Here is a 12,457-nt window from a genome sequence, read left to right as displayed (position 1 = left end):
ATTGCTACCTTCCCTTCCCTTCCCCATCCCCATATGAAACTTCGTAGCGCTCTATTTGAAACCGCATAATGGACAAAAAGGAGAGGAGAGGCATCCTTCCTTAATATTTGGTGACGCACAGGCTAATAATACTCTCTCCATTCTAAATTACAATTTACTTAGTACAGTGCATAGCAAAATTATGAATGATTAAAGCGTAAGTTTCAAATGATGGTTGACGGGATATTTAATCCAACTCTAGTTTGAGCCGTTGATCGTGTCATGTGCTGCTTCACATTGATGGATTCCCAAAGCGTATTACCTTATTATCATATATACTATACTACAACTCTTTTAGTGAAATACATAATAGAAAACAAAGCAGGTTGCGGAGAGGAGAGGCGGCGACGGCGACGGCGACGGCGACGACCACGACGACGCGGTACTACTGTCTACACCGCGACACGGCACGGCACCTCCTTTCCTTCCCCTCCCCGCCGCTCGGTCCTCCCTCCCCCTCCCCCTCCCCCCCGTCTCTTTTATTATTTATTTTGTTATCCGCCTCTCCAATAATTTTTATTCTCTCCCCCTCTCGCCTCCCGCGGCGCCCGCCGGCGATCCCCGATCGGCCAGACTCAGGTACCCCTCCACCGATTTCTCTTCTGCTCCTGCCGCTCCAATTCGTTTCGATCGCCTTCCTTCCTTCCGATGCCTTGCTCTGATTTCGATCGGACCTGACAAGTTTTGCGGGTAGCCTAATCACCTCTAGTATCCACTACTACTAATCGTCCTCCTCTTTAACTAGCGGGAAAGCGGCTCTGCTTTTTTGGGACGGGATTTTTTTTCTTCTTAAATTCTTAGTATACCCCACAAGCCACACAGGCGCCATTGCTGACCTCTGTGCTCCAACTCAACATGCTTTCCGTATGACAGTGTTTCCGTTTAGTACTGCCCTACAACCCTTTTGCAGACAGACTAGGACTGCTTGTACTACTAACTTGTAGGAACTTGTACTTGGGTGGCCGCTCCACTGCCACCAATTTATTACCGCAATGGCTTCACTCGATTGCATGGCCTCCTTTCCCTGGGCCGGCTGTGCCTGTGCGGGCTGCTGCCGTCGGATTTTCCAATGCTTTCGTGTCATGGATGGACTAGATAGATGCTGCTCATGCTGTTGGTAGGTGCTACGCCAGGCGCATGCTCCTCCATGTGATTCCTGCTTCTCTGCTAATGTGTTAAACGTGATCCAGTTTCGCTTGCCTGCCCAACCCTACATCTGAGATCGTCGCAGGCCTCAACACTTGTACCACCAACCTTGATTAACCACTTTGTGTAGTTAGTTAGCTAGCAGCTCTTGTTCACTGTACCATCCTAGTGTCCATTCATGAGGAGCAAGGACACTTCAAAGCTGCTCCTCAATTAAAGTACCCGCACGTACTGGCCGCCTGGGTTATCATATTGCTCTCACATCCTCCATAGCTTAAGCTTAACAGATGAATCTCATATCCTTCTATGCTTGATGCAGGAACTAATTTCTCATACACTTGATCCTTAATTCGTTGCTGCTTATATTTTAGATTTTGTTACACTAGGGATTATATTTCCATAATTTTTTTTGTTACACAGTGCCTTCACACAGTACATTGGACTGTGATGCAATAGTCGTCTTTTCCATCTTCACAGATTCAGATTCTGTCCATCGATGTTTCCTTGATCATTCAAGTGCCCTTACAACTAAACTGTTCTAGTTTAGCTGTATATAGCTGATCAAAGAGTAGCAACAATGGCATCGCTTCAATTGCTGCAACTGACAGAACGCGGGCGCAACCTTTTGTCTTCAAGAAGGTATGCTGATCCAACAGTACTGCCTTTTCTTTTTCTTTTTTATTTGTCGAGTAGATTATCATCATGAATGCTAACTTGTGCTTCCTTCCTTTTCCCTCAAATTTGTACAGGAGAACACTTGCAGTTGTTTCTGGAGCACTAATTGCTGGTGGAACTTTAGCATATACCCAGTCAGGCCGATGGAAAAGGCAACAGAAAGAAAATTCTTGCAGCAATGGAAATGCACATACCAAAGACAGAATTGTTCATAATGGTACTGATGGTAAATTGGTTAAACAAAGGAAAAAGAAAAGTGGACTGAAGTCCTTACATTTTCTAGCTGCTATCTTACTTAAGAAGATTGGCCCAAATGGATCAAATTACCTTCTTGGTTTGATTATAACAGCAGTAAGTTATGCAGCTTTCGCTATTTGCTCATTTCAGTTATTTGTCATATTGATATTCATGCTCTGATGTATATCAAAACATGCATGTAATCTATGTGCTATTTTCAACATTCCCATTGCCTTGCATCTTTTTAATCATTCTTTGCAATTTTCTACTGTTTGCCATTGTTGTATGTTACTGTGTTGCACTCTTCAATTCTGATTATCTATGGTTAGTTGTATCTTGAGTCTTAAACTCTAAATCATTATGGGCTTTGTGAACATGTATTTCCTGTTTTATTGCCAACTACGCTAGACATGTCCTCATCGGGTATGTGAACATTGTGACTTTATATTTGCTCCTCTAGCTACATGTAAACCGCAGAACTTTGTTATGCATACTCACATAGTTACTGTTCTAAAGCACTGGGATGATGCATCCAATCATTTTGCAGGTCTTGCGTACAGCTGTTGGCCACAGATTAGCAAAAGTACAAGGGTATTTGTTCAGAGCTGCTTTCCTTCGGCGTGTTCCAACCTTTACACGTCTGATTATTGAAAACCTTCTTCTATGCTTTCTCCAATCTACAATATACCAGACGTCAAAGTACTTGACAGGGTCCTTAGGCTTGCACTTCAAGAAAATTTTGACAGATCTTGTCCATGCTGATTATTTTGAGGTATGTTGGGTTATGAAGTTGGAATCCACCAATCGTCTGCACTCTTTGTTACTCATGATTTCAAATTGCCCCCTGTTGTCTTTGCCCAGAACAATGAACTAACTCACTTTTTCCCTGGAGTTCAGCTACTTATATTATTATATAGATGCAATGCTCTGGAAAAAAACATATATGGTGTTCTCTTTGAGGGATCACCTCATTATAGGACTGATTGGTCCATCGATGATTGCATGATCCCACCATTCCTAATATTCCTACTAGGATTATGATTATGAGGTTAAAATAATGGACAAACCCATTTTGTTCCCCCAACAAACAAGCGAGGTAGATTTGTATCTACGATTGGGCGAACTATTTAATAGACCGTCAAGTTCCATAAACCAAAGACATGTTAATGGTTGTTTTATCTTCCTGTAGTTTTCATTCTTTGCATTTGAATATCAAACACTATCCCCATCTACCCTTCCCTTGCAGGGTTGTAGTGAATCTTTTATGTTCAGCTGGATTGATTCTTTTTCCATCTTATGTCCAGAACATGGTGTACTACAAGATCTCACATGTTGATCATAGGATCTCAAACCCAGAGCAAAGAATTGCAAGTGATATACCAAAGTTCTGCTCAGAACTAAGTGACCTTGTACAAGATGATCTGGCAGCAATTGCAGAAGGGTTAATATATATCTGGCGTCTCTGCTCTTATGCAAGTCCGAAATACGTATTGTGGATTCTGGTAATTCTTCTATGGATCGACTGTTACTCTTTATGAATTGCAGATGATATTAATACTTACTTTAAAATAAAATTGCTCCTAGTTCTCTTCGTTTTCTTTTCTCTCGAGAAAGTTTGTTTTTATTTAACAAGAGCCTATTCTTTATATTTAGTTAAATTATTAATGAGTATGCACTTTGCAGGCATATGTTATAGGTGCTGGTGGTACAATTAGAAAATTTTCTCCTGCTTTTGGTAAGTTGAAGTCTACGGAACAACAGCTAGAGGGGGAATATCACCAGGTCCATTCACGATTGAGAACCCATGCTGAGAGTGTGGCATTTTATGGTGGTGAAAACAGAGAAGCATCGCATATTATGCAGCGGTTCGGGGCACTTGTTAAGCACTTGAATGTTGTTCTTCATGAAAACTGGTGGTTTGGCATGATTCAAGATTTTCTTCTGAAGTATCTTGGTGCCACAGTGGGAGTTATCCTAATTATTGAACCTTTCTTTGCGGGGAATCTTAGACCTGAATCATCCACCTTAGGACGGGCAGAGATGTTGAGCAATCTCCGATATCACACCAGTGTGATAATATCACTATTTCAGTCTCTTGGGACCCTTTCTATCAGTTCAAGGCGCTTAAATATTCTCAGGTAATTTCTGAGTCCGCTGTGTCAAATACAACCACCTGTAAGCTAGGTACACCATAATAAAGTAATCTAATCTAACCTGTATCATGTTGTAAGTAGATCCAAAATGTTAAGATCTAAATGAAATATGTCGCTTGTAATTTTTAGCAATTTGCCCCTAACTATTCAGTTCCAGTTTCTGAGAACTGTATTGGAATTAGGTGCATTTGAAATAAGAAGTACGCACCCAAATTTGAGTTAAAGAGGACTTAAACCTAGGGTGCGGGTGTACATGCAACCTCCAATCCACCAAACTGTAAATTCAGTTTTAGATTCTCAATGAGCTTGAAATTCCGAGTGGTATTTGATGTTGATTAACAATCTTTTTTTTTTTGCAGTGGCTATGCTAATCGTATTCATGAATTACTGGATGTCTCACGTGAGCTATCTGGTGTTCGTGATAGATTGTTGAGTCAAAATTCATCTGCTGGAAATTATATCAGCGAGGCAAATTATATAGAGTTCTCAGGTGTTAAGGTAATAATACACCATACTGATTTTAATTTTATCTACTCTGTATGGAGATTCTTAGAAATAATTTGTTACAGGTGGTGACACCCTCTGGGAACGTCTTGGTTGATGATTTGACGCTCCGGTTGGAGTCAGGCTCTAATCTATTGATCACTGGTAATTAAATATTTGCTCCCATTATCCGGATCTGTGTTACTTATCTCAATGCTTGCTGTAAAGGAAATTGAATTGATTGTTGAGTATTCAAATGTACTGCAAGAGCAAGAAAATTAATGCAAGAATAATTTGGTATTTCCTATTCTGTAGACGTGCTTTCCACTTATCTGAGGGTACTGTTTTTGAGTATATGATACATTGAATGTTATTGGTGACTTGCTGTCTTAGTCCAATAGATTTTCTTTCACATTTAATTCTAGTCAGTTGATTTCTTTCTCCTATAATACAAAAGGGCACAGCTCACCTGCGTATTCAAGAATAAAAGAGAAAAAAAAGGCCAGTTGACTATAGAGCATTACTTTGGGATTTGTCTTCAAATATTCTCTTTGGCCTGGAATTGGTTGATCCTTGGCTACGAAAAAAATCTTGCCTGGAATATGTTTTTGTCTTACTATTTCAATTTTAGGTATTTCATTTTTTCCCTGATAACAGGGCAAGAGCTCTGCCACTCTTGCCCGTTAGGTGCTACACTATTATCAGGGAATATGAAAACACGGTACCATAGGGAGCAGCACCTGTAGAACAGGACTTGCAGCATAGGAGGTTTAGATATTTCTTCTTAATATTATTGGTGCTTATTCTGTCTGTTTAAGCACCCTTAGATATGTTCAGCTTAAAGGACAATTAGGATTATTAAACCAAGCTGGTACAGGCTCTTTTCCCAATGCATTAAACTTGTTTGTGTGGTTCATTGATTCTACTGATAACCATCGTTACATGAGATATTTTAATTATTTGTTTGGCTTAGATTGCACTTAACGTGTCTTCTTGACTGATAATAATCATCTGGTTAGTCCTCAAAAAAAGAAAGTTTATCTCCTTGGACGAGGGCGTGTCGACTGATAATAATCATCTGGTCAGTCCTCAGAAAAAGAAAGTTCATCTCCTTGGACGAGGGCGAGTTTGATGTGTCAAGTAGTTGTTTATTCGTAACATTTTATGTATGCCTAATGCTACTCTGAGATTTCACTTTATGTAAGTTACAGCCATGGGAGATTAATTCTGTGATGCGCATGAACTTTATATTTCAGGCCCCAATGGTAGTGGAAAAAGCTCTCTATTCCGTGTTCTTGGTGGTCTGTGGCCGCTGGTATCTGGTCATATTGTCAAACCTGGTGTTGGTTCTAATCTCAACAAGGAAATATTCTATGTGCCCCAGAGACCATATACAGCTGTCGGAACACTTCGTGACCAGTTAATCTATCCACTCACAGCAGACCAGGAAACTGAACCACTCAGCTATAGTGGCATGGTGGATCTTCTAAAGAATGTAATAACAAACATGTCTATGTAGTTTATAAATTGACCAATCAAGCATTACTATCATCCTTTTGTACTTTGTTTTTGCAAACAACTGAAACAACTAGTAACTATGTTGGAAATCCTTAATGTTTCCTTTTGATTGCAGGTTGATCTGGAATACTTGCTAGAACGCTATCCCCTTGATAAGGAAGTTAACTGGGGTGATGAATTGTCTCTTGGCGAGCAGCAAAGACTAGGAATGGCTAGACTGTTCTATCACAAGCCCAAGTTTGCTATCCTGGACGAATGCACTAGTGCTGTGACAATTGATATGGAAGAACGCTTCTGCAAACGGGTTCGAGCAATGGGCACATCATGCATAACAATATCTCACCGTCCAGCATTAGTTGCATTTCATGAAATCGTTTTGTCCTTGGATGGTGAAGGAGGGTGGAATGTTCAGGACAACAGGTTACAGTCATGAAAATACGCTTTTGTTTTCTTTTTAAATTTTGAGCGCTGAAAAAAGTAAGGCTGAAGTTGATTTTACTATTGTAGAAATGGTTCTTCCTTCTCTCCTGAAGTAGAGTTTGATGTGTTGAAGTCATCAGAAACTGATCGCAAATCTGATGCACGTACTGTTCAAAGGGCTTTTGTCACGAACACAAAGGTACTTATATTTTCAGAACATCACTTCAATGTGTTACTATTTGGCTCATCTTCAATCTTTAACTGAATTTATTTATACCAGGGCAATGCATCATCAAAGCTCAAGAAGCAGTCCTATTCAACAGAGGTCATAGCATCTTCCCCTAGTATGGAGATAGAACATACAGTACAAGCACCTATTGTCACACAATTGCAATGCCCTCCAAGACCTTTGCCTGCCAGAGTTGCTGCAATGTCTCAAATACTGGTACATACTTGTACATAATCTATTTTAGTGTTAGAATAAGTTGTGCTCCTTACTATCAGCTACTTATTTCTTCTTGAACTTGATTTAACATGTGATGATTTGAAGATACCAGAAGCTCAAATCTTGAATTGGATTACCATAAACATACCACAAAATCTAGAAAGTTATAAGCTCTTCAGTACTTATATTGTTGCTAATTATTTTTTGATTGCCAGGTTCCAAAGCTGTTTGATAAACAAGGAGGGCAGCTTCTTGCAGTGGCACTACTTGTATTTTCCCGCACTTGGATTTCAGACCGTATAGCTTCACTGAATGGTATGATGTTTATTCTCTTCACTAACTATATGGACTAGAACTGATAGCGTGCTTACATACTAATATATTTCATTTTGACAGGAACTAGTGTCAAGTATGTCTTGGAGCAGGACAAAGCTGCCTTCATTCGTTTGACTGGAATCAGTGTGCTGCAAAGTGCTGCAAATTCTATCGTATCACCCTCACTAAGGTAATTTGTTGGTTCCACTCATTTGAAGTATTTTCTAGATACTGAATTTAGTTCCTCATGGAATATTCACTACATGAATACAATTATTATTTTCCCAGGCATACACATTAGCTTCTTGTGCACCTTAACTGTTTTACGCGATTGGTTTCATGGTTTGATTAAATGATTTCTTTGCAGAAATCTTACTTCAAGAATTGCCCTTGGATGGCGGATTCGCATGACCAACCATCTACTTCAATATTATTTGAAAAGAAATGCTTTTTACAAGGTGAGCTATTCTCCAATGGAATACTCACCAGGCCTTTATTGCACTGTGGTTTCTTTCCTTTATCTATTGTTATTCTTTTGTGCGGCATGCATATCATCATTTGGATGAGCAAGCATTCAATACTGTCAGAGAATTTTGGCTATTACTCGTGTTTGATTATTCATGTGGTTTGTGTGTATCACATGTGTGCCTGTATATAGTACTGTGCAACCTCAGTCTGGTACTATCCTGTTCTTTTCGCATTTTTATATCTGGAGTAATTGGATAGATAAAGTTCGAGAACGTGACAATTTGACCTGTTGTGTTTTTACTCCGCACTCGGCAATAGTACTTGATTAATCTGTTTGTAAACGTGTCCTGAGCTGCTCACTACCAGAACATTTGAGGTTTCCTGGTAGTTGATACTGAAAATATGTAGTGGGCCAATTCAAAGGCACAGTAGTTTTGTACATCAACTGGATCGTTTTGTAACTAAATTGACTGTAGATTGGATAGCTAAAGTTAATATTGGTCCTCATTCTGAAAATTTGGTAGATCTTGGGTTTCAGAATGGGCTTGTGTTTTGTGCTGATTCTAATATCTATGATTGCACAAAACATGACAATTTAACTTTATTTTGCAGGTATTCAACATTTCAGGCATGAATGTGGACGCAGACCAAAGATTAACACATGATGTAGAGAAGTTGACCAATGATCTTGCTGGCTTGGTTACTGGAATGGTGAAACCACTAGTCGACATTCTTTGGTGAGTTCATGATCTCCGAGTTTTGGCTATGTGTTCCTTAATACCGAGGTTTTGTTTGTAACCCTATTGGAATTCACCAGGTTTACATGGAGAATGAAGCTTTTGTCTGGGCGAAGAGGAGTTGCTATACTGTATGCTTACATGTTCCTAGGTCTTGGTTTTCTAAGAGCTGTGTCCCCTGACTTCGGTGATCTTGCAAACCAAGAACAAGAACTTGAAGGCACATTCAGGTTAGTAATACATACTTCATTGAGCACTGGCAAAGTTCAATTTCTTATCATTTGAAAAGCTTTAAAGTGTTGGCCTTGTAACCTTTTTCAAGATTCATGCACTCAAGATTGCGGACACATGCTGAATCAATAGCTTTCTTTGGTGGTGGATCAAGGGAAAAAGCTGTAAGTTTATTCATACTAAATGAATGCAACTCAGAATTATCTTGTCTATACCATGACACTTCTGAACAGTGTGTTGTCTGGTGCTTTCTTTCAAGCAATCTTGAGGTTGAATCAAAATCGTAATTACCAAGTATTGTACGTGTACTTCAATCACAAATTTGTCTGTAGATTAAATCAAAATGCTAAAAAGTTAGAGTTTTGTAGATTCTTTTGTCATCTTATACATGATCTTTTCTTGGTAAAAGTGTATGCCCTCACTTTTGCTTTTTTTCCCTTTAAAAAACAGATGATTGAAGCTAAATTCTCAACATGGCTCAACCACTCGAAGGTTCTATTGAGGAAAAAATGGCTTTATGGTATTTTTGATGATTTTGTGACGAAACAATTACCTCATAATGTGACGTGGGGACTGAGTTTGTTATATGCTTTGGAGCACAAGGGAGACCGAGCTTTGACTTCAACACAAGGTTAATTTTAATCCTAAAAGTTCTGTTATTAAAAAAAAAATCAAGTCCTTCCATTTTCTATATGGTGTTCCTCTTGCTGTAGAGTTTTAAAATATGCACTCATTTTTCTAAATTACAGGAGAGCTGGCACATGCCCTGCGGTTCCTGGCATCTGTGGTGTCACAAAGCTTCATAGCATTTGGTGATATCCTTGAATTACACAAGAAGTTCCTTGAACTTTCTGGTGGTATTAATAGAATATTTGAGCTTGAGGAACTTCTTCAGGCAGCACAAAGCAGTAAGTGGCAATTCATACTGAAACTTGGTGCTAGTAGGAAGTGGTGTGGCAGACTGTCCACTGAATATTTGTAGTTCAGAAAATGATAAATTTGGACTTATCTGTCTTTTGTGTGCTTGATTGGTCACTTTCTTGGACCTGAACATAGTATTGCTGTTCATGTAGATCCTGCTGTACCTTCTAATGCTATAAATGCCTCCGAAGAAATCATCTCCTTCCATGGTGTGGATATTGTAACGCCGTCACAGAAACTATTGGCTAGCCAATTGTCTTGTGATGTATCTCAAGGAAAAAGCCTTCTTGTGACTGGTATATGATCCTGCAGCTTCTGTTTATCTTAAAATTAGCACTGTGACAATAATTTTGCTCTAATCTCTATTGTGGTTTTTGTTCCTTGAAGGTCCAAATGGTAGTGGAAAGAGTTCAATTTTTAGGGTGCTCCGAGGTTTGTGGCCCATTGCTTCTGGTAGACTTACCAAGCCATCTGAAGGAATTTTTAATGTACCTCAGCGTCCATATACTTGTCTTGGAAACTTGAGGGATCAAATCATATACCCCCTCTCGCGTGAGGAGGCAGAGTTGAAGATGCTTTCACACGAAAGAAGTCCGTGCCACCATCTCTGCCAATATGTTGCTGTTTCTATGAAATGCATCATATTTAATCCTATATATTTATACTGGTGATGTAGGTGACAAGTCTACAGCTTCCAAGATGTTGGATGATCACTTGAAGACGATTCTAGAGCATGTTCGTTTGGTGTATCTTCTAGAAAGGGAAGGTTGGGATGCTACTCCTAACTGGGAAGATATCCTGTCCTTGGGAGAACAGCAGAGGCTGGGGATGGTCAGTGATTAAGATCTATGTCTTTGAACCAGTATTATTTGTCTTAAAACAAATTTCTGTCTGTTTAAATAGCTGCTTTCTTTTCAGGCTCGTTTATTCTTTCACTGTCCTAAATATGGCATCCTTGACGAGTGCACCAAGTATGTCTCAATATTTTTCTTATTTTCATTTCATTTGTGGTGAACAAACAGTGCAGTACTTAGAAATAATACTCTTTGCAGTGCCACAAGTGTGGATGTCGAGGAGCATTTGTACAGGATAGCAACCAACATGGGCATAACGGTCATCACGTCCTCGCAAGTAAGCGTCCGCGTTCATCATACTCTCTTTATTTCTAATTGGCAGTTGCCCCCGCAGTTTTTATCTTTGTTTCTCACATGCCAAGTGCATGTTACTGAAACCTTTTCTTGGTTGTTAATTTGCAGAGGCCTGCTCTGATTCCCTTCCATTCGTTGGAACTGAAACTCATCGATGGCGAAGGGAAGTGGGAGCTATGTGCCATCCACCACCAATAACCGATGCCGTCAGCTGACTTTCATCTCTAGTTACCTGTCAACTGTACAAAGAGCTGTTGTCGTCACTTGCTGCTTCATCGGTGGCAGTCTTTTAGAAGCCAGGAAGGCAATTGCAAGGATGCACGCAGAATGTGCGACGGAGCCTTCCCTTCGGTTGAAGATTTCTTTTTTGGTTTTCAGAAATTTTGAAATACGTCAGTGTTAGGTGGGAAAGGTATAGATGATGGGTTTTTGGAGGCGCAGGCTCCAATGGGATAGCGTATAGTACATGTAGTCCTGATAATATGCCGGCCCGATTGTTGATTTTTATACGAGAATAAGCTGGTGGTGTGGTGGCCAACAGAATGGATTGGTGCCGTGTAGAAATCATCGAAATGGATAGGGGCACGAAGTGTGCCTTGTAAATGACAACTGATTGATAGAAAAATCATCTTCTTCTTTTTTCGTAATAGACTGATCTGCAGCTGCAACTTTTGTTGGTTATTTGGATACAAAAAAAAAAAAAAATGCGGCGGGCACTACAGATGCAGAGCCTGGAATCAAAGCTGCTGCTGCTGCTGCTGCGAGAGCAGGACGAGCAGGCCCTGCGGCCCGACGAGGATCTCGTTGAGGAAGCTGACGAGGCCGAACCAGACGACGGGTGTGACGTCGACGCCGCCGAGCGGCGGGATGAGCTTTCGGGTGACGGCGAGGAAGGGCTCCGTGGGCGCGTACGCCAGCACGTAGGGGAACTCCGTGACGGGGAGCCTCGGGTACCAGGACATGACGATCCGCAGGATGAAGAGGAAGCCCAACGCCGACAGCGCCGGCCCCGCCACGCCCGCCACCGTCTTCGCCGTCGCCGGGTCCAGGTCGCCCAGCACCCAAGCATGGCACGGGAGCACTGGTGTGCTGCTCGCTGCGGCGATGGCGGCCAACAGGCCGCCGCGTGCTCGCATCATTACAGCTTCCGATGAGCGGGTGCCGGGTTCCTGGAATTGAACCAACATCTCTTGGAAGCAGGTTACCATGAGCTCCAAGCAAGAAGCCACCAGCAAGAACAGGTTCAGCATTGATCGAGCTCGATCTCCTAGTAATACGGTACTGACCTTGCTGTGGCCGCCGGTGGCGGCGGCAGCGACGGCGAGGCACCTCCTGGCGGGACCCCTTGCACTTGCAGAGACGATCGTTGCCATGGAAGGTTTGGGAGCCACAAGCAAGGAAGCCTTAGCCTCCATGAGAGGCAAGCAAGAGTCAGAGGAAGCAGCTGGTTCTGCTTTGGTGGCAGTCTGCCTTGTGTTTGTTTGGATAAGGAGGGGCAATGAGGAGGAGAGAGACTCAACT

The 12,457-nt window shown here is 41.2% G+C and overlaps 2 protein-coding genes across 3 annotated transcripts; one reads left to right on the top strand and one right to left on the bottom strand.

The window, feature by feature from the left end:
• Positions 1-488: 488 nt before the first annotated feature.
• Positions 489-11,583, top strand: LOC112891709 (ABC transporter D family member 1-like). Its single transcript, XM_025958640.1, has 26 exons — positions 489-618; positions 1,606-1,824; positions 1,935-2,211; positions 2,645-2,869; positions 3,402-3,599; positions 3,781-4,235; positions 4,610-4,748; positions 4,820-4,898; positions 5,990-6,228; positions 6,367-6,671; positions 6,759-6,870; positions 6,952-7,116; positions 7,332-7,431; positions 7,513-7,621; positions 7,799-7,889; positions 8,512-8,636; positions 8,717-8,866; positions 8,959-9,031; positions 9,318-9,498; positions 9,617-9,775; positions 9,941-10,084; positions 10,176-10,379; positions 10,465-10,619; positions 10,707-10,759; positions 10,841-10,919; positions 11,045-11,583. The coding sequence occupies exons 2-26, from the start codon at positions 1,763-1,765 to the stop codon at positions 11,132-11,134; spliced, it is 3,969 nt and encodes a 1,322-aa protein (XP_025814425.1). The 5' UTR covers positions 489-618; positions 1,606-1,762; the 3' UTR covers positions 11,135-11,583.
• On the bottom strand, positions 11,550-12,379 carry LOC112891713 (protein COFACTOR ASSEMBLY OF COMPLEX C SUBUNIT B CCB3, chloroplastic). 2 transcript variants are annotated; one of them, XM_025958646.1, is made up of 2 exons: positions 12,223-12,379; positions 11,550-12,105 (listed from the first exon to the last, which is right to left on the bottom strand). In XM_025958646.1, the coding sequence occupies exons 1-2, from the start codon at positions 12,349-12,351 to the stop codon at positions 11,674-11,676; spliced, it is 561 nt and encodes a 186-aa protein (XP_025814431.1). In that variant the 5' UTR covers positions 12,352-12,379; the 3' UTR covers positions 11,550-11,673. The 2 variants fall into 2 exon arrangements, with proteins under 2 accessions (XP_025814431.1, XP_025814432.1); XM_025958647.1 differs by having other exon boundaries at positions 11,550-12,125; positions 12,223-12,364.
• Between the last annotated feature and the right edge of the window lie 78 nt (positions 12,380-12,457).

Source organism: Panicum hallii, chromosome 5, assembly GCF_002211085.1.
Source record: "Panicum hallii strain FIL2 chromosome 5, PHallii_v3.1, whole genome shotgun sequence".
Taxonomy (NCBI): Eukaryota; Viridiplantae; Streptophyta; class Magnoliopsida; order Poales; family Poaceae; genus Panicum; species Panicum hallii.
The sequence above is the reverse complement of the archived record's forward strand: the minus strand, read 5'-3'. Positions and strand labels throughout refer to the sequence as shown.

Bases quoted from the DNA above. Each gene is read 5' to 3' on its own strand.
- LOC112891713 (XM_025958646.1), bottom strand. From the start codon at position 12,351: ATGGAGGCTAAGGCTTCCTTGCTTGTGGCTCCCAAACCTTCCATGGCA. The intron at 12,106-12,222 runs GTCAGTACCGTA...GTTCAATTCCAG, and splicing joins CCACCGGCGGCCACAGCAAG to GAACCCGGCACCCGCTCATC.
- LOC112891709 (XM_025958640.1), top strand. From the start codon at position 1,763: ATGGCATCGCTTCAATTGCTGCAACTGACAGAACGCGGGCGCAACCTT. The intron at 10,085-10,175 runs GTATATGATCCT...TGTTCCTTGAAG, and splicing joins AAAAAGCCTTCTTGTGACTG to GTCCAAATGGTAGTGGAAAG. The intron at 10,760-10,840 runs GTATGTCTCAAT...TACTCTTTGCAG, and splicing joins ATCCTTGACGAGTGCACCAA to TGCCACAAGTGTGGATGTCG.